This window comes from Micromys minutus (genome assembly GCF_963924665.1).
Source record: "Micromys minutus genome assembly, chromosome: 23".
Lineage (NCBI taxonomy): Eukaryota > Metazoa > Chordata > Mammalia > Rodentia > Muridae > Micromys > Micromys minutus.
Window position 1 is genome coordinate 19035489 of NC_137958.1, and position 26335 is coordinate 19061823.

Sequence of the window (26335 nt, forward strand, 5' to 3'; positions counted from 1 at the left end):
TCATCTTTGGCTCATTGTACCCTGTCTTTAAATCCTTCTTAGAATGTTAATTTCCTGGAGTCAAATTAATAAAAGTTTTGGATTGATGATGACTTTTATGTTTTCGTGTGTAAGACAGACAGAGAGAGAAAAAGAGAGGGATGGAGAGAGTGTTGGGAGGGGGGGATTGAGGCAGGGGAGGAAAGGGGAGGGGAGGGGAGGCATGGAGAGAAGAGGCAAGAATATGATAGATAATTTTGTGTGAACCTAAAAGAAATATACCAATTTATGTTCAAATTGATTCAAAATATATTTGGAAAAATAACCCAAAATTACATGGAAAAAGTAAATGAAATTCATACAAATTTCCTTTCTGATGAAATTATACATGAGGGGGAAAAAAGCAGCCTGATTATTATAGCATATTTTTTTCTTATTTACTTTCTAATATGTATACAACTTCACACAGCTGGAATTGAAAAATGCCCTTCAAAGTGCTTTGTGAGCCTAAAATCCTGTTTAAATATAGCTTGCGTTTACTTTTCGTGGCAGACGGCAATGACTTCATAAAGCTATAGACATTAGAGTTCAGAGGTCTCTTGATACCTTTCATTTGTGTTGAATTAAATCACACGTTTCATTAATTACATCGGTCATGCGTTTGCCTAGGAGTTAAAATATTCACTTTCTAAATGAAGTAAATGAAAACCAGCTGCTTGAGGGGACGCTGGACACTGCAGGCTGTGTTTTAGGGTTTATTTGTTTATTTTCTTTCTAAGTCTCCGGATCCTTCAAGTGTGGTGGCTTGCCGTTTCTACTCTTTAAGTTTATCTGAACTTCATTTTGTCTTGCAGGAGGGAATAAAAGGAGGGGGAGATTTAATGCAAAGTGAGATAAAAAGAAAAACTCCAAATAGGACGATCACGTCTGGTCAGTGTACACTGCAGTTTGTGAAGAGAAACTTCATGCACGAAGGCTTACCTTTGTGATCTGAATATAAGTAGGGTAATTTATTTAGGTAAAAAGAAAAAAAGCTTATTTTTATCGAATGGACATGAAAAGGAAAGAGAAAAACAAAAAGAGACCAGAAAGTGATATATTTCCGGAACAATGGCCACATTCAGAGGAACGGCTTACCTCTTTGAGTGTGCGCCTGTGGGGTAGTACCTGGAACAGGATATGCCGTCCCAGGCACAGTAAGGGTCTCGAGCCAGGCAGCAGTCGGCACAAGCGCTGCCGTACATGTCGCAGTGATGGAATCTGACTTGCGCCACAGCAGAGGCTGATCCAATATAGAGCTGTTGCTATGGGAAACAAGAAGCAGAGGTGGAGTTGCAGGGTTCCCTCAGGGAGCCCCTGTATTCCGACAATACGATAGAAAATAAGGAGCAAGCACCGTTCCTTACATAAATCGGGTGTTAACATTCACAAACACCTTGGTTTTAACTAACAACCAGAAAAGACTCAGACGTGCAATCCACTTACTCTCTTTGAAGAAATTTCCATAGAAATGATAGGGGATGGCTCCTAAAATGAATCAAAACGTTTTGTCTTTAGTAAACACAGACATAGCTGCTTAACAAGTAGTCAAATTAATTACGAGAGCCCTATGTTTGTAGTCTGTATGCCTTGCTTTTGCAAATCACTATATAAATCCAACATGCTTAAAACACACCTTTTAATTATTTTCTAAGGGAGTGAAATAATTGGGCATATGAGAAACAACTGTGGATCCTACCAGCTTATTCCTGGTATCCAGGATAAATAGTAACAACTTTGAATAGTATTTGTTATCCACAAACTCATTAATCTTTAGAATCATAAATGAAACATTTTACTGAAGTGTTTAAACCACTAGAAGTAAGCTATGTTTTAGAATATTTGTTATGGCTAGTACACTGTATGGTTTCTATTACTTGAACTCAAGCCTGTATGAAGCATATGTGTATTGGAATGACCATAATAAGTCACTGAGCATTCTTTGAGCAAGATGAAGACCCTCCCTTTCTTCGGATAACAATAGAGGAAGGACAGTCTATGATATATAGCATTAGCAGCCTTCAGGTTAGGTTAACAATGATGCTTAATAGCTGAGCCTTTGAATGAGCACAAGGAAATCTATGGCAATCCTACAAGCAGAGAAATGCCAGGCAGATGAAATTCACTCCGGAAATATTTGTCCTTTGAAGAATTAATTTTTAAGAGAAACTCTTTGATAGTTTGTGTTCATTTTTAAATTACTCTTTGAGTATATTTATTGAGTGCCTGTCCTTATGCCAAGCCATGGAGCATGTGTGGAGGTGACAGGATTTCTTTCAGCAATCTGGTCTTTTCTTCCACCACTCGGGGTTCAAAGTCAGGACATTAGTATTGGCAATGAGTGTATTTTGTGACTGAGCCATCTCTCCTACCTTATTGGGGTTTGTCTTATTGCTTAGTTGATTGATTGATTGATTGAATGAATGATTGATTTATATGTGTAGAAATGTTTTTGTAACACTAGGACAATGAAACTCTTTGCACAGGAGGGCATTATCTGCCTGTTCAATCAGGTAGTAATTTTCCTAAAGGGTTATTGTAGAAAAGATACAGTGTTGTATACTGGAAGTGCAAGCTATTGTCCCAAGTGTGAAATTCCATCTTTACAGACACCTATAGTGCAAAGTCATCAATTGTATTTGGAGTATGTGAGATAGAAGGGAGGCTATTTCAGAGAGAAGCAAAAGGGATACCCCGTCTGAAGGATAGGAAAGACAAAACACCTCAATCTTCATTAGCCAATCTTTCAAAGGAAACCTACTCTATCCATATATAGCCATCATCATTTGTAGATTATGACATGTCTACCTGCTGAATTACATTGCAATACTAATATTAAAACTTGAAGTATGTGCTTTTCTTTTTCATACAAATACAGGAACCCAGCAACAAAGGAGCTGAAGTATGGAATATACACTTTCCTAGCTGAATCAGTATAATGACTCTTCAATCCTTCAGTCTCTGGTCCAAGTAAGTGTCCATCTCATAGACTATTTTGTATTGTTTTGCTTTGTTTGATTAGTAACCTTTTCAGTAGTGTTTTGGTGCTTAAAATGTGCTCCAAGCATGATGCCAATGTGCTAGAATGTGTTTCCAAAACTCAAAACAGCTGTGATAGAGCACACATGTGATATAATGCACAGTTAGTTTGACTTAAGCTTCAGTCAACCCTGAGTTATAATGGTATTGATGCATCAACGATGTAGACTATGTTCCTTTAAACAGAAACACACAGAAAGCAAGGCTGTGAATTGTTCAGATGAAAATATTATGATCAGAAATTTGCAAGATCCTAGTGGGCAGAAATATGAAACAGGATTGATGTATGACCTTAAATGTGGTTATCTGTTGCATTAGTAACACTTTATTGTACAGATGTACAGATTATATGTTCACACACAGACAAACACACACACATATATTGTGTCAAATTTTTGTTTTATTCTTTCTATATAATTTCTATTTCTCAGTGGTTTTTAGGTGTGTAATTAACACATTATGGTTAAAGCCACATGCTCCTCCTGCCACAATGTGCACTATTTGAAATGTGGAACATAGCAACAGTGTTAATAATATTTTTGTGCAAACTGTGAGACTTCAGTAGTTGCTCTGGAACGTGTATGTGCAGTAAGTGTGCACTTAAGACAGTGGTTGGCTACAGACACGTTTTCCTATGAGATGAATATTGGCACTTTTGGACATTCTGACTATGAGAAAGAAGCACTAGATTTTAAATTATCCTTCACTTCAATGTTCTCTGCATTCGAAACACACTCGGGAAAACCTCCTGAAACCAGTACAACAGCTTTCTCTTTGTTTTCAGCTTTGATTGTGCATGCTATCTGAATGGCCTTATCGCTGATTACATTACCTTGAATATTTGAAGTTCCTCTAGAATAACTTCTTCCATCGACTCTGTTTCTTGGTTGTAAATTGTGATTACTTTCAGCACGATTCCTGTGTCTGTGGAAAAGCAAATTCAGCAATAATCAACATGGAAAGAGTAAGGACTCAGACTGCAAACAGAACTGAAAATATGAACCACAAAACACTGCCATTTAAAAATCATGGGACTACTTAGACATCAATAACTTCCATTAGCCAAGATCAATTTTTGCATACCTCAACAGAAGTTTAAGTAATATAGATATTTTTTCAAATAATTAGATCAATACAAAACAAAATCATAGATTAGTAAATCAAACTCTAATATTTCAGAATTTTCTTTTGTGATGCATCAGGCATGATACTCTCCTTAAGCCTCCAGAAGAAGGTGTGATATACTTTTATCCAAGAAAGTTACACACTGTTTTCTTTTGATAGTGTACCATATACTACGTGAGTCATCTACCAGTGGGCTGCATTCCAAGACCTATACATTCTGTCTTTCAAATATGTGGTTTGGGATAATTAAAGTTCAATACATGTTACTAGCGTAGGCCCTAGAGGATATTTTTCAGCTCCCTATTTTCTCTGATATGATTTGTTCCTTTAGATGGTTTGGTCTAAATTTTTAACTTGAGAGAAAACTGTACACATCAGCGCATCAAGAATAAATATATAGACATGCACACTTGAAAGAACAGGCTAGGAGAGTTTCTCAGTGTGGAAACGGCTTGCAATGTAACCTTGGGGACTACACTCCTGTAACAACCTGGACACAGCTGCACACCTGTAATCCTTGCACTAGGTTCCCAAAGCCAGTAACATCTGGGACTTTTTGGCCAGGCAAGTCTGCCCGATCAAGGGAAGAGCAATAATCCATGACATGCCTTCCATAGCTGCCTGCTGTTCTACAAAACCTATTTCTACTTTAGTTTCATTTCATGTTTTATTATTCCTTAGATTTTGTTTTTTCTATCTGCTTCAAAATTGTAATCAGAAATAAATCTACCCATGCATATAACTTGTTATGGGTAAAAATAATGGTCCATAAAATATATTAGACTTTTAGAAGAATTAGTCCAAAAACTTTTGTGAGATTTAATATGTAGAATTTGTTAATTCCTATATATGAGTTAATAAAACTATAATCTACTTGACAGCAATCACCTTTATATTTTATTAACTAAATGGAATAAAAATGGCCACATTTTGCAAATTAACCACACATCACAATACATTATATCAAACAAAAAGCAAAACTTGTAAGTTGATTTATTCATGGAAGCAGTGATTTTGCAATGATTACAGCCTAATTCTGTATTAGAGCTCATGCCTGATAATTATTGGTGAGAAATCTACTATTTATTGGCTTTTCCAATTTACTTAGCTGTAATAGTTTAATTTGTTTTCGGAAGAGTATTGCCCAATGTGACAATATCAATGGGTTAAATATGATATAGAAGATAGTTCCTGAATGTTCTAAATGAGCTTTGACAAGTCAAATAAAGAAAAAATGGCTTTGGGTTGTTGAATATATGCTCTGCTTTCTAAGGTATTTAAAATAAAGCATTTAAATTATTTTAATCACAATTCAGTCTTGCTTGTAGAACTCTCTTTCCCCTTTTTTAGTGATCAGACATCACCATGTGTGGGCTAGCAATCAGGTAATATTAGGTTTCTTACAGAGCTCTGACTCTTATATAATATTGAACTGTCAGAGCATTTTATTAACCTTATCGACAGAGATAAAATACAGCCTACACCATGAGTCTATTAGTTTTAGTTTAATATCTCTTTGCTTAAATCTTTATCCTTTAAAAAGAAAAGGCAGTATAGGCTAGAAGCATGCACAGTGGGTCTTAGCCATACATCCTCCTCTAGGCCAGGCAAAGTCTTCTTTGCCACCTCACAAAGAAGAGCACTTAAGAATGTGTCCTAAGTCATTGCTGTGACCAGTGTAGAGCTTCACACAGAGAAGAAGATGCAGATTGTGTTCATCAGAACTCAACAATTTGCAAGTTCCTTCCCATAAATAAGACTTCATGTGATGGCATTAGCTGAAGGTATGCATTCATTTATTCATTTCATCTTTATCAGTGTGCAAATAGGTCAGTGGGACAACATGACATGTGCTGATTGGTACACGTTGTGTGATGGTGAGCTATAATGTATCAATGCCTTTTTAGGACTTTACCTGTCCCGATAAATAAAACATCATACTGGCCATCCTCGGCTTCCACTCGATCCACTGCTAGTTGCCTCAGGTTATATTTTCCATCCGTTTTTACCAGTATTGGCTTTTTATGAACAGGTTTTATGGGCTGATACATTAGTGGATGCATCCTTGCGAATCGGATGGCGTCGTCGGGGTAGTCTTTGGTGGTTCCATACTTCCCTCCGTTCACTTTGCTGGCACACTGAAATGCACATGGGTTCATTTGTTCTTTTTCTCTTACACCCAATGAGTGAACATGTGAAAACTAACAAGAAGCATTACAGAAGCCCAATAAGCTCAGGCAATAAACACTGCACTCAGTCGTGTACAGTAGCTCAACACCTTGTGTGGCTGAAATGGATTCAGTCTTGAACGTTTCAAAGATACCTAAATGATTTTTCAAATGCATGACTGGAAGACACAGAGAACATTGAGGTCCATAGAATGGAAAAATATGTTCAGTGCAGGGTACTTTGTGGGTGGAGAATGGATACAAACATATGGATGAGCAAAATAGTTTTCATTGTTTTGAATTCTATTTCGTATGTGTTGGTGTAGTTTAGTGGTAGAGTTCTTGGATACATGTAGCCCTGGATTCCATATAATGCAGCACAAAGGAAAAAAGAAAAGGTAAAGAGAAAACAGAAAAAGAAAGGGAAAGGGGAAATGAAAGAAAAGAGGAAAGGAAGAAGGGAGGACCCACCCACCATTCATCAAAAACCATGACTTTTGGTAATAAATGTTTAAAGTTTTAAAGATCCATAAAAAGATCAGAGCTTAGCAAGGTCTGCACCAGCTCTGGGGTGGAGGAGCTCGTGTCTAAAGGCTGCCTGAGCTACGAAGTGAGATTTTGTCGTAAAAAGAAATGGATGACTGAATAAATTGACCATAAGTGTACAAAATAGGTTCTCATTCTGAAACTTTTGTGGTCATGTGGTGATGTTTCTGCTTCCTAACGGTATAATTTTAGCACTATACTGCAGAGTCATTTCAATTCCATCATCACTAATTAAGAAGACAGACTCTTTGTCTTGTCCAGATGATATAATCTGTGTGATTTTGCATTATTTCATACGTATTTGAAACTGACAAAAGAAACAACTAGTTACTTGCTTTTACACGTTGAAATGCTTAAACATACAGCTCCAGAGCATCATGAGGCATACTGCTTGGAATCCTCATGCTGATTTTTGCTTGCTAACAACTGCTTCTCCCTTTCACGTGTTCCCCCAGAAACAACACGGCATAAGAGTACCTTGACGTTTTTCTGATTTAATGTAAAAATGCAGTAGTTAAGTAACCAGGTTACATAAAGGGGGCATTTATAATTGTTTGTTTTTAAAAATCCATCCACATGCCTGAATTTGGCATGAATTGTGAACTTGCTTGCACTTGCACAATACGTTATTGGGAACATTTTGGTCTACCTTGGAAGAAGTTCAACAACCAATCACTTCCTCCAACTTTTTCTAAGGCCATGTGGTTTCAAGAAGCATTTCCAGCTAAGCCACAGGACTGGGGTTCCCCATTTCCATTGCAATTTCAAGTAATAGAGTGAAATAAAATATACATTATGTCTTACTGGAAGTAATAATTTTAAATCAGTGAGGTTGATTATCATGATAAAGCTTTACACTTGCTAATGGGGGTGAGGCTTGTGGTGATTTGGGGGTTTGGCTCTACAAAAATGGTTTCTCTATGTGGTAATCATGGAATCCACGTAGGCTCCCAATCTCAACAACTGCTTGCTGAAGTGAAGATATGGACCTGCTTGTCTAGCTAAATATTTGCACACTGTGACTCACATAAAATACACAGCAGTGGAACCTTTTCCAGCCTAGTTGCCAATGTGATCCATGATCTTAAATCTATATGACCATCTTTATTATTGTGAGCTTTAGTCATAGTAAAAAGTACAGACATCGATATAAGTAGAGCTTTGGCAGAGTCTGATTGCAGAGGCAAAGGATGAAAACTCCTGTACTTTGCTAATGGAACAACTTAAAAGCAAGTCTGTCCTGGGGAATACAAAAGTGAAAACAGATATTAAAACAGTAAGATCAAGAAGGACTTTAGTATTGTAAAGTGAAACGTAACATTGCTTTTCCTCTCAAGTCTCGAAAAAAACTACGCTATGCCCATTTTATTGAATATCGCCATGCTGATCAGCACCCCTACAACTGGAAATTCAGTTGTTGATATTGGACTGGACTATAAGTGGGGACATAATTTCTAATGCTGCTAAGATATAGCCACTGAAGATTATGTCCCTTGCATTAAATAATTAGCATAAAACTCAACATGTCCTTGTTAGCTTTTCACATTGCAGCATTCTTATAAATATAAAATTCTTAAGCACTGTAACTGCAAAGTAAGATAGAACAAGTAAAATGAAGACTTCAAATGTAAGAAAAGTATGTTCAATGATTACACTTACAGAACCAGGCCTTGGGTATGGGACCTTTCCTTCATACAGTGACCAGTGGTATTCAGGGCCTTCTTTATGTGCATATGGGCCATTAAAGGCTTCCCGGATACTTGACATGTGATACACACATATAGCATGGCCTCTAAATATATTGCTGAAAAATAAAAATTAAGAATTCACTTGGTCAAATACACCAATATATGTATATTAGCATTAAGTCTTTTGAGTAAAAAACACTTATGGAATAATCTAGAAATCTTAACTATTACAATATTTTAAGTAAGGAGACTGAAAGACTTATCGTTTCTTCATTTTCCACTTACTTAATGTGTAAATGACATTTTAAGGATAAAATTGCACAGCTTCACTTTGTAATTGTTAAGTCCTATATTATGTTTTTAATTTGTTTGACTTATTTTCACTTTTCTCTTGCTCATACACACGCACACACACACACACGCACACACACACACACACACACACACACACACACACATACACATACACTTCTTTGGCGCTGTCATGAGCTACAGTGTGTATGCAGAGTCAGATGATATTTTCAAGAGTCAATTTTCTCCTTCAACCATGTGAGCTCTAAAGATCAAACTCAGGTTGTTAGGCTTAGAATCAAGTTCTGTTCCTGGTAAGCCATCTTTCCAGCCTCCCTTTTAGTGTCCTTTTAAAGATTACCAGCAATTTGAACTTGTCAGTTAAAGGAATTATTCCTAGTTATTACATCTAGAATGTTTCCTTAATCACTATGCTGTTGTTTTTGCTACAAATTTTCTTTTGTATTTTACTAGATTTCCTGGTAGCTTTTGCCCTACTTTGCAGGAAAGGGTTTTGTAAATAGGTCGCTGAGTTGTTCAGTTATGGAAAGATTATAGAAAACTCAGATACTTGATCTGCATATGCAGCAGAGATTTGTAAAAAAGTTCGGTGTGCAGAGGAAAAAGATCATCATTTGATACACGACATTAGAAGCATCTGCGATCACGTTCAGTGAAAAGTTAGAGTTGCATTTCTTGAACAGAGAGCCAGCATTTGAAAGAAGGGCACCATTCTGCAGCCTCCACACTATGAGAATCAGAATAAATGATGTTTGTGAGGGAGCTTTAGTAAATGTAAACTCTGTGGAAATGTATTTCCTGCACCCTGGGCCAGCTGTAGAGCAGCAGTCATGTTACAGTCTCAGGACATCAATTCACACATTTTATCACACACCTTGAAGCAATTGGAAATGCCTGTGATACTGGCAAAAACTAGACAGTCTCAGCTGAAGTGGCAATAAACCTTTGATCACCATTCTACAAATATCAGCCTCCATGGCAGGTACAGCTGGGAGCTCTTTTCCCCTCTCAGATTTATATATAAATTGAACAAAGTTGAAATCATGGAAGGAAATTGTGGCTTTGATTTCTCTGAATGATCCAATATGCTATCATTTTGGAGATTTGCTTTTAAACTGATCATTTTAACCAATGGAAAATGTACAGAAATATCATCTCATAGAGTTTATCATTTAGAGAATCATTATGTAATATAAAAATTATTTTCTGGCATAAGGAAAATGAAGCATAGAGGCTGGCTGTGTATTGTGTTGACTGCCAATATATGTTAACTTTTTAAGTTACATCAAAGTATAGTTAATAGAAAAAACTGTTTTCCGTATTAGTATATGGTAGAAAAGGTCTTGTTACAATGAGACACTTTTTCAAAGAACTTTTCAATTCAAAGTGATCATTAAAAGTCACCTGCTGAAAACCTAAGCAAAGCCACGGAAAGATCCCAGGTACAGGGTCATATTGCAATTTGTGGTTAATTCATTGGTGGTTAAGTGCTGAGTGATATCAATCCCTTTCTACAGAAATACTGAGATATTCTCTTCTTTATTCTTGGTGCTACCATTATCCTTTTGAAAGACATTCAGGAAATTATGTATATAACTTCCAACTGAAATCCATTCTAGGAGGATTTCTTATTTCACATTTGAATAAAGTGATATATTACTTTTTAAGACTCTGTCAGTTATATATATAATTCAAAAATTCAAAGGAGAAAAATAGCACATCTACAAGCTTTAAACTTGAGCACTGCATTTCAGATGGAAAGGAGATGGCAAAGGTTTGTTCAGTATGAGGCTACCTAAGATGAAGGAGACAAGATCAAAAGTGTGATGACGTTCCTGTAAGGACACAGGATCACGTCTCAGACACAGGTTGCATGTATTACTGTTGTGGGATATTTGATCACACTGTGAACCTGAGATTGTGTTGTTTACTGGAAAAACCAATTTCTAGTTGTGGTTTGGCTCAGCCTCAGTACCTCTGATCCCAAACAGTGATGATAAAGTTAGTTTGTAGTTTGTACCCAAGTTTGAAAGTGATGTCTAATTGAGTGGCAGACCAAGTGACAAATCACAGAAAGATTTGCCAGAATAGGATATACCCAACTCTCGTGAGATCAGAAAGAAAGACAGAAGATTAGAACAGATTGCAAAAGTTACTGTGAGGCCAAGGAGAGTCATTCAGTGAGAAACTGAGAGAAACCAGATTGAATCAGTCCTCTTGGAGAAGAAGCAAGAAGAGCTGAGTTTCAGATGACAGCAGATGCTGGCGAGGCTGCGGAGAAATAGGAACACTTCTCCACTCTTGGTGGGGTTGCAAGCTAATACAACCACTCTGGAAATCTGTCTGGCGATACCTCAGAAAATTGGATATAGTACTACCTGAAGACCCAGCTATTCCACTTCTGGGCATATACCCCAGAGACACTTTAATACACAACAAAGATATATGCACCACAATGTTCATAGCAGCTCTATTTATAATAACCAGAAGCTGGAAGGAACCCAGATGTCCTTCAGAAGATGAATGGATACAAAAATTGTGGTACATATACACAATGGAATACTACTCAGCCACCAGAAACAATGACTTAACCAAATTCTTAAGAAAATGGCTGCATCTAGAGAATATCATCCTGAGTGAGATAACCCAGTCACAAAAGAACAGACATAATATGCAGTCACTGATAGTGGGATGCTAACCCCAGAGGCTTGCACTCCCCCAGAAACAACTCACATACTGTATGAAGTCCAAGAAATAAAGAAAACAAAAAAAATATACATATATTTACAAAACAAGAACACTTTGACTATTTCCATGTTGCGTTTTGTTTTGCATGTACTTTACCCTTATTGTAACTATTAGGTTTTCAATGCGTACTGTCAAGCCCTTGAAAAAAATCAAGTACTGACTAAAAAAAATATATTTACATGATTTTATGTAAAAATTATTTTAATATCTGAAAAAACAGTACTGACAAAAATGTATAATTTTAAGCAAAAATGTTTAAAATCTGTACATTTATCTTTGTTTTGTAAAATAAAGTCGTTTAAAAAAAAAATAAAAATAAAAAAATAAAAAAAATATAAAAAAAAGAAGAGCTGAGTTTATCAGCATAGATCAGGAAGAACTAAGAATGGGAAGTTTATTTAACAGTAAGTCTTAGAGGCTGAAACCATTCTAGGCCTAGATAAGATTTGTTGAGGTTAGAAGCTCTCAGCACTAAGCTTATGTTAGCAGATGAAGGCAGTGAGCCTCGGGGTTGACCGTTACGTCGGGTGAATAAGAGTCATCTTACATATCAGAGCACTGATATAAACTAAAGTTGAAAGGGAGAGTCATTTCCAACAGTAACACTGAATAAAAGACCCAGAGCTAAGAACTGCCAATGTAAATGCCAAGATCTGTCAAGGTATTACTTGCCATGGGAGGAGGGGGTGGACATAGATTTAAAAAGATATTCCAAACTGAAGCTGAACAGTTACCTGAGCACTTTGAAAGCCTGAATGTATTGGAAATTGAAATGAGTTGAGACATTATAGCAAATAATAGATAAGGATTGCCTTAAAAAAATTCTACAGAGAAGCTAGATAATCAAACAGTAGTTCACCAGTAAATAATGGAATAGAGGATGTATTGTGTGTGTATTCATGTACACATATACATCATAAATAATATAATATTATTCAGAAATGGAAATGAAATATTGTTATTTGTAGAAAAGCACATAGAAATGGGTGTGATTATATCAAGTGCCATTATCCATACAGAGAAAGACAAATATCACATTTCTGTGGAAGTTTAGGATGGTTTCACCCAACACCAGAAGGGTCAGTGACCAGAAAGTTAATAAACATATAGAAAGGAAAAGAGAAATAAATTATTTGCATCACCCCTGTTTAATGTGAACCAAACCTACAAACAGAAAGAATCAGCTGTGGGTTTTTTGTATGTGTGTTGCAGTGAATTTAATATTGTTAACAATGGTCTGTGACATATTTGAAAATAATTATGATGATATAAATGATACATACAAACAGAAATTATTATTTGGTGAAATATGTGTTTATTGCCCTTATTATTTCACATACATAAATATATGCTTGAATTTTTCTCAGTAAAAGAATTTGAACCAAAGACTAAAAGCATTTTAAGTAGTTAAAAAGAGTAAGAAGCATGAAAGTCTAGGTAGTAAAATTCTCAAGAAACATTTCTTAAGTGAAACAGGAGAGTGGGTGGATCTTGGTAGGGAGGGAAGGTGTGGAAGAAACTGGGAGAGGTGGGGAAGGGGAAACTGTTCTTGCTTCAGATGTAGTTTATGAAAGAAGAATAAAAATAAAAAGAAATTTTCATCTGAGAAGTCAATAAAAGGATTATGTTAGACTTGACAGCATAAGTAATAGCTCATAACATGACCAATAAAAAGTGTCGAATGGTTGCCAATGAGTAATTAAAGGATGGGAAGTGTGGCTGCAGGCGGATGGTGGGATGCTACAAAGAAAACATTCAGTTCTGGACTGAGACTGTGGCTTTGACTCTGGAAGATGGACAGCTACAGTCGGGGAAAGCAGGACAAGCTGGACACTGACAGTGTACAAAAGGTGGGAGTCACAACAGGGTCAGCAGTGTTTCTGAGTAATATACACCATGAAAGGATCTGAGGTGCGACAAATCTTCTATAGTGTTTTATTGACTATAAAGTTCTCACCTGGTAGTATTAAACAGTCCAAATATCACTGGATTCTTAGGATCTCTGGTAGGCAGTAAAAACACATCCTCTGAAAGAGAAAAAAAATTCCATTATTTCGTATTTTTTTAACCTTCTACTCATGCAAAGAAAATGTATTTATGGAAAATAATTCAGAACCATAGATTTTAAGACCAGATTATCCATCCTATAGCTGTGACCAGGATAAACCAATGAATCATTCCTCTGCTCCGGGTGAATTAAGCTGAATGACAGAGAAGGATCCAACAGTGCCCCTTACAGAAGAGAGATGAGTCTCTTTTTCCTGCAACCCTTCTGCCTTAGGAGGTGACTGGATTAATATGAATAGATAGTAATTTGTCCTTGGTACAGAGCTCAAATACCATAAGAGACATATTTTTCACCTATGTCTAATAGATCGATGGGTGTAGAGAAGCATGCTCGCAGACGAGTGAAATGTAGGTCCTCCAGGAAATGTTACCTAGTTCATCAAAGTGTGTGTCAATGCCATTCATCCCTGGTACTGAGCAAACCAGCCGCGCTTTAAGGAACGTGCTCCACTTATTCACCAGGATTCTCTGTCCTCCCATGTCATTCTGTGAAAAACAGAAAGGAACAACTGAGAACTTCACTTTACCAGCCAAGGTTTTATGTGGCAAAATGAACAGTTGCTGTGGGTCTTTTTATTCATATAAGAAAATTGAGCAAAATTCTCAGAAAGCCTCATTTCTCCCTTGCACTGCCTAATCAATGCAGTAGTCTTTAAAACAGAGATTGTTTTAATTTTATTTTCCCCATGTACAAATATGAGGGTGTTCCAGCCAGGAGAGGCCACTGATGGCCAGGTTGGAGTCACAGGTGGTCATGAGTGCTAGGAAGTAAACTGAGCTGCAAAGAGTTCTCATAACTGTAAACCTATTTGTGCAGCCCCATAATGTGGTACTTTCATTCAAGTACTGCCAATATATTGTCTAACTATCATACTATTGACAAGGTTGTCTTTTCAAGATGACATACTGCCTTTATGTGTAGTAACCCTGTCTCAAAAATTTGGATGAATCATTCCTTTTACTTTCCTTGGGAAAGAAAGTTTATGAGGCAAGTCAAGGTGACTAATATCTGTCATTGCCTACACGTAGGAGGTCAAGCTTGTTCTCAGCTGCATATGTGCATATTTATATATAATATATGTTAATTTCATTAAATATCTTACTAAATGCCAAAGCAACTGCATTCCTCCAGTTTCGTTTTTGCTTTGTACTTTATTCTAGATCTGAACAACTGAATTTCATACCCAGGATATATATCCCCCAAAAGATGGTGATCCTAATGAAATGAAATGGTGAAATCGGATTTAAAAATACAGTAAAATTGGGCCAAAATGATGGCTCCAAAGGATCCACACCAAATCCAGAAAATCTGAACTCATTTCCCAGTACACAAATGGTGGCATGTGACAATAGGTCTTTACTATCTGTGCATATGCTATGACATGTATGAGCCATAATATATACACAGAGAAGTATATGAATGCAAGCAAATGAACACACACATGTAATATTTTTAAAAGTAGACCAATTTTTGTTTGAGAGTAAATGCTAGTTTTGGATTACTACTTAACATGCCATTGAAAATGAACAAACTCACCAAAGTTAAGCCTTTTTTACAGTGAAACATTCTTTAGCCCTAAAATTATTATGGATGTACCACAGGAACCTTGGTTTAGTAACTATGGGGTTGAGAAAGTCTACAGAATATTACAAGATACTGTATATTTCTAGTAGAAGCCTACAAGGGAAAACAAAGCCTCATGGGTCAGGAAGGGCTGTGGATGGTGGATGGGTTGAAAGAAGGTAAAACAATGTAACAAATGCCTGGCTATACAGAGGGAGGTGAATGAGGTAAACTGAGGTAACAAAGCAAAGCCTCACCACACACAGCCTTCCCACTCTGGTGTAGATTGTGTGAGCATTGTTCTCTGCCTCCAAGGCCTTCTCAGTGAAGAAGAAGTACATTTTGTTGTCATCTCGGTCTTCGTTATCGGGAATCATATATGAACCTACAAATTTTGGTTCTAAAAAAAAAAAAGAAGAAAAAACTATTAAAAAATAAAAACATATACGTGTAATGGTCCACTGACAAAGTCACCCTGATAAATTGTGTCAGAAGGAAGGAGACCTTTATGAAGGCAACTGGAGGGGGAGGGGGGATAGTGTAAAGGGATAACCTGCAAATGTAAATACAAAGTATCTAATAAAATAAAAGAAAAAAGTTTCATCCACTTGTGAGAAAATACATTCTTGAAAGTTTTAGGTGATTATTGAAATCTATATCATTATTCTTATCTTATGTGCATATCAACAGACATTGTAAAATGCAATTTAAATAGAGAACATAAGTCATGGTCTCAGAAAACAACAGTGTACATTGCAAACAAAATAAATTTAGTGAAGAAAAGCAGAAAGCATTATGGAAACAATCTATGAATTTCTTCTCAATCCATATAAAATAAATGAACATATAAGTTCCATATTAAAATTTTAAAGTATCTCATTATTTATTTTTAATTTATACATAACCTATCATTAAACCTCATGGAAGATCATTTATTTTTAAAGTGAGAAATTCAGTCATGGACTTCTGGAAATTATGAGTATGCCCAATACAACCTGGAATCTTCACTCCTAGATATATCAGAATGGAACAAAATATAAAACTCACATATATGTGAACATACATGTAATATTTATGTTTATATATGTGTAAGTTAATATGTAAGACTGTGTGTGTGTGTGTGTGTGTGTGTGCGCGCGCGCGCGCGTGTGAGCATGCACGCGTGCGTGAGCATGCGAATGATAATCCTAAAGTTTTATTTGTCTGTAAAGTGCAGCATGATCCTATTAAAGCAAGCAGGGGCCCAACCACTGCAGCAGCAATACCAGTTAACGAGACAGGCAGAAGCTATTAAATGAATCTCTACTGCTTATCTATTCAGCTTGTTCATTTCATTTAACTCTTGATATCTCAGCGTTGCTATAAATACATTTACTGCACAATTAAGGTAATTTACATACAAGGTGATAAACATGTATTTTGGACCAATAATATGACAGTCAAGCTATTTTGAGTTTATTTTTTTAATACCACAATGGCAGACTCCGCCGTGACCTGTAGATGGGCATCTCACTCTGATGTCTCCCTCCTACCTTTCAGCAGCCTCTCATCGTCGTGCTCAGTACGAATGTGGCCCAACTTCCCCATGCTCCGGAAGATCGCCGAGTCTCTGCCCCAGTAGTCACTGTAGACTCCAGCAAACAGTTCGTTACCTGCAGGTGCGACCCAGAGAAAATCACGTCAGTGCCTGTCCCCTCATCTGAGGGTGAGGTCGAAGCCACTGTTACGTCAAACATACCAGCTTAACACACATCCAGTTTAACTTGAGGCCATCAACGTTATTACTTAGGGCAGGAACGAAGCAACCACCGAGTGATGCGGCAGCTGAGAATTCCGGGTACCACTTTCTTTCTGAACTGGAAAAGCAGCTGAAGAACAGCACTGGGGGCACTGGTGAATGCTAGTGCCTATTTGGTGACGCTGCCTGGGCCCATATTATTTTAGCAAGCTCCTTTCAACCTCCATACCAACCATCGTTATTCTGTATTGGGGATTACACGTAGTCCAGTTAATTCACGCACTTCTTACATCAAATTGATGCCTTTGGTATGATTTTACCACAGTAAGGACTGCGTCTGTTGAAGTCATTTCTACAGTCATCCAATAGGCGAGTTTATAACTGAGTCAGAGGAAACTGGTAATAAGAGTCCAAGACTTATCTGCCTAGCGTGACTGACATTAGCTGAAGCAGGAGTAGAAACAGCAGATTTAAAAAAAAAAAAAAAAAAAAGTCCTGAGATTATTCAAATGTATGTGGGATCTTAAGAAATCACAATGTGTTTTAAGAGAAAGAAATGAAGACATTAACAGTAGCTTAGGAGAAAGAATAACACTCTTCTAAACAAATTGAAAACATGAGGGCTTGACTGGACCTTAGAAATGTTACCACCTATGAGGCATGGGGACTTTGAAAGTTCTTCCTTCTCATGACCAGAGTGTAATCCGTGTGCATCAGTGAGCCCAGGAGGTCTGTTCTGGGCATGCCTAGTCTCGCTGTCCTGATCTGTCCCAGATGAATGTCTCAGGCAAGGAAGCAAATAGGTACAGCATATCTCTGAAAATGGGAACTGAAAACGGGAACGTCGTTTAGAATGGTTAAACTATTCCCTTGCTGTGTGCCCAGAACTCTAGCTGGCATTGACAATAAATAAAGAAAAGATGATGCTTAAGGCCTTATTTGGTTTGTTTGTTTGTTTGGTTGGTTGGATTCTGTGTATATATGTTATAAACACATATACACTTGTATACATACCTATGCATGTGTGTTGTTATACACTAGGCTGCAAATGTGTTTGCTAGTAGGCAGAAGTCAGAGGTCCAATTTGTGTGGTATCTTGTGTATCTTATTTTTCTTTTTGTTCTTTCATTTTCATTCTTCTTTTTTTCCTTTTCCCCTTTCTCCTTCTCCTCCTCCTCCTCCCTCTTGCTCCTCACTACCTGAGACAAGTTCTCTCTCACTGGGACTTCAGCTCACTGACAGCTAGAATGAATGATTTACTTGTCCCCCTGTCTGTGCTTTCTAGGCAAATTGATGAAAAGAGTTTGCCAGGCGGGGCTGCTCAGATACTGAGGTTCAAACTCAGGCCCTCATACTTGTGCCAAATAAACACTTTACTGATTCAGCCTCTCCCTAGCCCCTAGAAATGCTCTTCAAATATTGAAAATATGTTCCTCGGTGTACACTTGTGATTTTAAAAACTTCCAAGTTTAAGAAAGTGTACAATAATCATACTTCTAATTTAATAGATCATTATTGCTATAAGTTTTTAAATTAAAACAAATAATGCTACCACTATAAAAATTTAACCAGTGGCTGAAAAGTGAGGGCGCAGCACTTAAGAGCATTGATTGCTATTCCAAGGGTCCTGGATTCATAAATCAAACTTGAAGTTTAAACAAAAAGTATCATAAGTATCACTACAATAAACTAATTTTCATTATTTTTTTAAAATAGCAAATATAAATGAGACTCTTTTCTGTTTACAAAACACACAATGGGTGTTTAAAAACTATATATGGAAAAAAAAAATCTATATGGGAAAAGTAAATGTAGTCTTCACACCAAAGAATCCACTCTTCAGTTTGGTTGTTTATTTTCAGTTTCCTATTTGCACTCTACAAGGAAGCAATGCTTTTTTTTAAATATTATTTAGTTAAAAAATCAGTTTTTAACTAGGCAAGCAGTTTGGAACAGCTGCCTTGAAACAGGCTAAGTAGAAACGTATTCTATAGACTCTAACTCGAGTATTTGCCCTTTTATCAAGTCTACATAACACAATTCTGTAGCCAGGACTCTGGAAATTGTAAAAAAAAATTATCCCTTTGGGCTATATGCAGGAAATTATCAAAGTCTGCAAGGGAGAGACAGGTAGTGGAGATGTATGAGCAGTTCAAGATGCTAGCAGAGAGCTTTCCTGTTAGCAGCCTTCTCCTCACTCTGGGCATAACCTCACCATCCTGCCAAATTTATTTTTAATATAAAAGCTACTCTGTTTCCCAAAAATGTTACAGCAATATTTTGCTTTATTTTGGGGTGACAACTGCTACTTTAGTGGCATGCACTAACTATATATATAAATATTATAAATCATATAATAGTATATATACTATATAATGTATATGCTATACATTTAAAATATTATATTAATAGAATATATAATAATTATAGAACATATAATATAGTTATACATGTAAATAATTGTACATAATATATAAGTGTATAGTTATTTACATATATAGGTATATATATGCATGACATCTTCCTATAAATCTCTTCCACTTTTAACTTATTCTACATTCCCCTACATCCATCTCTAAAATTTATGCTGTTTTCTTTTGTAATTATTGTGATTGTATATGCATGTATGTGTGTGCACTCTTGTGTGTCTGTCTTCGACTAAATACATTTATTGTAGATCATGTGTTTAGGAGTATAGATAGAGCATAGAAAATCAGGAGACCCTGCAGAAACCCAGCTCTCTCTCCCTCAGGAGCCATCAACTGTTTATAGCTAATTCTATAAACTACAGTAATGATCAGTCTGCAAGTTACGCCCGACAACACAATACTGCCACTAATATCTGAGGGATAGCTAACAACTGTCTCATCAGATGTCAGACCTGCTCCCTTGGAGGCAACTCAGGTCTGAAGCTGTAAACCTAGGCAAGAACCCATGGATAGAGAGGTCCCAGACCTTAGAGAATATATTATCACCATTTTGGTAAATTGATCTAGAATCCAACAGTTTCTAAATACTAATCTTAATTTGGCACAATTGGTCATCCATCAAAGGAATCTCATTCTGCAATGAACAGGATATTACAGAAATTTAAAAAAGATCAAAACCCGTCATGTCTCTGAAGTACCTACACGCAACATCAACAAAGGATCAGGACACACTGTAGAAGAGGATGTAGGAAGATCCTCAAAGCTAGACCACCCCGAGTCCACCTGTAGAATAAAATCTTCTGGACACAAAAGAGATAGTGTGCATCTTGGATGCTTGGATAAGAGCTTCCAAAGCGCACACCAGTAAAAATCCCAGCATGAATAAAGGATGGGCTCACAGGACTTCACGAGGGCGCATAATTTTCATAAAGCAAAAAAGAGCTGGAAAAACAAACGAGCAGCATGTTCACAAGCAGCAAATCAGGGTGAAAAGCGGCAAGTGCCCAGTTCGCTCCTCTCGTCCTTGGATCTATATTGAACTCTCTCGACAAAGCAGAGATCTGCAGTGTTCCTGTCAAGTATCAATACATGCAAAATGAGGGGTGCGGTGATAAAGAAATAAGATAAAAGAGGGAAAGAATCTACGCTGATATAGATATATTACTATGAAGAATGAGTCTTTAAAATATTACGATTATTTTGCATTCCTTCAGTGTTTAAGTACTACTTGTATTGATCAAGGCCAAACAATGACCAGTATCAGCCAGTAGATGGCAGCCTTACAACAGCAAATAAAGTCTTATCTTAGGTTGTGTGCTCCAAGATGATATATTTTCATTTTAACCAATTTCTCTTTTTGTAGTTAGATGAAAGAAAATCCTTCATGAAAAATTCAAATAACTAAATATAAACTTTTTAATTTAAACTTCAAAGAAGCTAGCCAGGTGCTAAACACCATAAGCTAAGGAAACAACCAAATGTGTTTTGGTTGGCATGTTAGCTGATCCGCAGAAGAAAATGTTTCTGCTTTCATGTTTTATTATCATTGTGAAAAAAAAAATGAAGCTATAATATGAAGGTTCTGTGTTTGGCAAACCATTCCCTGCATCCCCTCCTCAAAAATAAAATAAAATAAAATAAAATAAAACCCTAAAAGGAAGATAATACTATCAAGGAATATAAATAAATTAGAATTAAGCTTTAAGTATGGTTAATAAAAAATTAATTAAATTAGAGAAACTATTTTATATTAAAATATAAATAGTAAAAATTAAATATTTTAAAAATACTTCTTAAAATTATAAAAATTCGGTGTCATGAAAATGTCAAGTCAATATTTTGTAATTCCTGGAAATAAACAACAAATGACAACTAAATTAAAGTTATTTTCCTTACTTAAAAAACCTAAAAAAGGAAGGAAATTCATATATGGAGCAAAATGTCTTTTTGTGTTTCAATAGTAAGAGCTTAAACATCCAAGGTGTTAGATTTGTGTGCCCTCCAATGTATTGTCTGAAAAAAATATTTTAATTTATGGCCAATCTCTTTTGATTTTTTAAATAAAGACAAGCCAATTTATATGTCAAATGGCATTTTTGATATTTATTGAACTAGATATGAATAGTAAGTGATGTATTAATTTGAAGTAGCTAACTGGTTATACCTGAACATAAGACATGTGTTTTCAGTGAATTTGACAGAGGCATATGCCTTACTATTCTCAACACTAATCTCTACACATGGGTAACATTATGACAGATATAATTCTGCACTGGAAACAAGCTAAACGTCCATCTCCAAATCTTCATTTTGACTCTGAGAAAACCATTTCTTGTCTAAAGATCTGGTTACCTCTGCAAACCATGGAGTCTCACCTCTGATCCCTGGGCTACATTTATATGGCTACTCCTCATTCTCCACAGACCCTTTCTTGACCACTTGGTTCTACCATGAGCACCATGCTTACTTCTAATATACCAATCATCTACTGTGCTTCAATTGTGTGCTCTTTGTGTACTTGAAATTATATGCTGCTAATGTCTGGGATACTGCTGAAGTTCAGTAAACATTTATTGAATCAATGAACACCTTAATGAATTAACAATCACATGTATCTAAACCTCCCTTTAGTTATTAAAATGCTATGAAATATAACAGAAAACTCTCAGGTATAAGACTGGATTTATTTTTACCTGAAATTTTTAAAATTTCATTCATGATTACAGTAATTAAATCATTTCTGTCTCTTCAGCTTGACCTACAAACTTCTTGGGGGCCCTCCTCAAACTCATCGACTAATTTTTTAGAATGATTGCAGGAAAAAAATATAAAATATAAATTGATAGGAGTCTATCATTCATGTGAATAAGGGATTGCTTACATTTTTATTTTAATCTCAGTATTAACAACAATTAAGAATATTAAATATGAATATTGTAAAAGTGCTGATTAATATTATGGCACTACTGATAATTTCATAATTTAAAAATCATGAAGCCTGAAATTTCACTTTTGTTCTAGCATTTATCCACAGTAGTTGCAACCTCAAAACCTGGTTGCTATTGCAAGTCTGTGTATATAATAAATTAAAGTTGCAAATTAAAAAAACTGACTATTGTAAGTTATATAAAAAACACACTTTAAAGGTAAAATATGCAATAAACACATTTCTGCACAACTTTATTTTTTATAATGGGATTCTATTTGTAGCTCAGACCTAATGCCCCCTTAGTATTTTAGGAATCTTATAAATGTATGCTCTAAGATTAATAATAATGACAAATGCATCTGCCTTTGGAATAATAAGTGACCATCCATATGGAAAGAGCCCACAGACAGCACAATGTCATTAGATAGTTAGCTGTTTGGGCTTTTTTTTTTTTTTTTTTTTTTTTTTGGTCTTCCCAATTCATTAGCCATAATCATCGGTGTTCAAAAGGTGTTTTCTGGAGCAAAAATGTAAAAGGAAAATGTGTTCCTTAGCTGACACTCATGTCTGTAGCCACATTTTCTTGGTAGGCGACCAGTGACATCAATCAATACAGTCACGGTCAATTAAATTCATGAGGGACATGATGGAGACATAAGCTTGCAGAGTAAGGGTATTTTTAGGGAGACACTGAGTGTTTCTTTCCCTTTGCCTTTTATTTGAGGAAATAGTTATAATATAAGCAAAGTATTTAAATAGCTCTTTGGAGACCTAGCCCTGGCCAGAAGCTGCAGGAAGCGTGTAGACAGAGGGCATTTTGCCAAGTGAGGGAGCAGCAGCCTTGAATAAGTTATTCTTTTGGAATGGCAGTAGTAACTAGATGTCTCTATCTATATATGAAATTTGGGTGAATTCAAGAAATAAATATTCATTACTAACCACTCTTGATATAACTATACTTAATTCAGTGGAAACGGTTACTTAGTCTTAAAAATCTTTGCCACTAAGAACTTAAAACAACTGCTTATGTTTTCCTGATATCAGCTTGAATTATGTTCTGTTCCATTAACATTAATGTGTAATGCAGAGAACTGGTCGTAGGGTATATTTAATGAAACTTCACAAAAATTCTAATGTTTATAGACTTTGTAGTTTTATTTGCTGAGAAACTCACAAGGGGCCCATAAATATGCAGAAAAATCAATTTAAAAATATTTTAGAACTTATTATATGTGGTACATGTATGTATGCAAGCACACACGCACACCCGCATGTGTGAGCATTTGTAGATAGGAATGGGTATGTGAGTGTGTTTCAGATCTGGAAATCTGAGGATATCTGGCTTCCTTTGGGATCCACAAATCAAGCTCAGGCTGGCAAAGAAGCTTGTGTTGAGAGCACGTTTAATCTGATAAACTGTCTTGCCACCCTTCAAAAATGTTTTCAATGCTGGCTCTTTACTGAAATCAAATATTAAGTCTTTAATTTGTGTACCTGAAAATGTCCTGTTGAGAGTTAACAGATGCAGAGTTGAAGAAATGGCTTTGTGGGTTAGAGCAGTTCCTAGGTAGGCATGTGTATAGAAGTTTGGACCCTGAACATCCATGCAGAAAGTTACCATGTCCTTTCTCATGCCTAGTAAGCCAGAGCTATATGATTGCAGACAGGATGGACACCAGGCTAACTCAAGGCCAACGAGAAACCCTCTGTCAAAGGTAGGAACTGCAAACTGTTAAAGCAGACAACATCCTCACTGTGTGGTACATACCTGAGCAGAGACACGGGCACCCATAAACACATATGTGCTCACAATACGCATACAATCAATAGGCATACATGTACTGGCACCCATAAACACACGTTACAACACAAAACACACACACACTCACAAACACACACACAACGTGACAAAAACCAAGTGGAGTCTCTACCTAGCTCCTTTCATCTTAATAAGGTATACATATTTCAGGTGTGATAGGATTGCGATACACCAGAGATTCTCACAAAATTAATGGGAAAAAATAATATGTAAATCTTAAGTATCCCTATGATTGAAGGGGAGCCTAAGGTGTCCTGCCTTAAACGTAACAGCTGAACAGAAAGAAAAGATGAGACACAAAGAAAACAGTTCATAGATTCTGACTTTGCTAACCCCCAAATACTGTGCCTATTATTTTATTTTACTAAGTAAGTTAAGTGCTAAGTTTCTCCAAGGTATTAGAAAGCAACAAAAAAGTAACACAGCAACTGAGTTTAGTGCAAGTCTCAGAGTATCAATAGCTTTTAAAATGTTAAATACTTAATGGTTATTAAAACAGCATTTGGTAGAATATTTGTGAGTAGCCTGGAAAAAGAAATTGGTTAAACACATAAAAAATATTGTGTTTGAAGCATGTGCTTTTATGTGTTCCACCAAAATAAATAAGGTCCCAATGGAATTGGAAGAACAGGCTATACCAATTTTTAACTTCAGTTTGATTAGATTCTGATCATAGGGAACATGACTCCATCTGGCCATTGGATTCTTTTTACATAGACACTGTTGTCATTTTATTTCCAAATTTAATAAAAGCATTCATATTGAATTCTTTTGCTTGCTTAATAAACAATATTCAGTTTTACTTCTGAGAATCTTGAGTGAATTCTTAAATAAAATTAAGGTTGTTTCTAAATTTAAGACAAAAACAAACCTATTGGTACACACCTTTATTCCCAGAACTTGAGTGGAAGAGACACAATGAGTTTAAGTATGGGGTTCCAGGCTGGCCAGGCTACATAGTGAGACTCTGGCTCAATAAATAAGCTTAAGAAATACTATAAAATATTCATTGTTTTGGAAGAATGGTTGGGTTGGGGAATGAAAGTGCAGAGTAGAGGAGAGAACATGGGAAGGAGTAAATAAAATTGTGGACCATTTGAAGTTATACAGAAACATACTACTAGAGACGCTTCCATCTGAGTACAGAACACATGCACATTTGAAATTACAGTGGTCACAAGAGTATAGACAAGGCCTGTGTAAGCTCAATGAGACAAAAACATCAAGAAGGAGAAGGGAGGTAGACCAGGAGTCCCACTCCTAGGAGAGGTATGAATAATTCCTTGACAGTGGAAGATCAAACCTCCAAGAATATATTGGCAGCACAAACTGGACTTCATGGAGATGAGAAAAAAAGGACAGAAACTTGGGTGGCTAGGCAAGATGGATGTGATCTGAGAGGAGTTGGGAAAGGGGTGTGCATGATCCAAACACGTTGTCTAAATTTTACTCAAAGAACTAACAGAAATGATACTGTTCACCTTTGAGGTCACATAGTCTTCTGAATATGATTATCCCTGTCGTCTCATTATGTCATTATTCATGAGAACAATCATCATCTATAGTGTAGCACACGCTGAGCAGAGACACAAGGAATGATTAAAAGATGGCTGTTCATTTTTGTGCTGGGCTCTAGTTTCAATCCACCAGAACAGAACAGGTATGGCTATAAAATATCACATTGATACAATCTTCTCTGTCCATTTAGGCAACACCAAACTTGTCAAATTTCAAGTCAGGGAGCTCCATTTTTCCAGCTCAATTTCTTCTGCTTTTTCAACTAAGTGAATTATTTTTACTTCCTATCTCGAAAGGACGGTGGCTCATATAGGTTATCAGGTTTCGACCAGTCCAGTGGCTACAGCTTTTCCACACTGAGTAAATGATCTCTCCAAAGGACTTTGGGGATGACGGAGATTGGACAAACGTGAAGAATTTTATTTTTCTTTCTTCTCATTGGGGGGATTGTTCTATAAATTGTGTTTAGCTTGGAGAGCTATTTCTTATTTGATTTCTCTTCTGAATAAATAAAAGAGCCCTCAAATGGCAAGCACTTCACATTTCGGCACAGAGTAATTCAATTTAGTAGTTCAATCAAATTCACTTGGCAATGTCCCTCCAGTAACACTCCCCCTCTTAAATACT

General features: G+C 36.3%; 1 protein-coding gene across 1 annotated transcript in view; it reads right to left on the reverse strand.

Moving 5' to 3' along the window:
- The window catches only part of SEMA3E (semaphorin 3E), a gene marked incomplete at both ends in the record, with an annotated part of 231657 nt that overhangs the window by 18221 nt on the left and 187101 nt on the right, over positions 1-26335 (reverse strand). Inside the window, 9 exons of the mRNA XM_080936164.1 lie at positions 1117-1283; positions 1465-1506; positions 3890-3981; positions 6098-6320; positions 8556-8700; positions 13602-13671; positions 14083-14197; positions 15533-15675; positions 16808-16927. Coding sequence (XP_080792290.1) covers positions 1117-1283; positions 1465-1506; positions 3890-3981; positions 6098-6320; positions 8556-8700; positions 13602-13671; positions 14083-14197; positions 15533-15675; positions 16808-16927 — 1117 coding nt within the window. The remainder of the gene's footprint in view (positions 1-1116; positions 1284-1464; positions 1507-3889; positions 3982-6097; positions 6321-8555; positions 8701-13601; positions 13672-14082; positions 14198-15532; positions 15676-16807; positions 16928-26335) is intronic.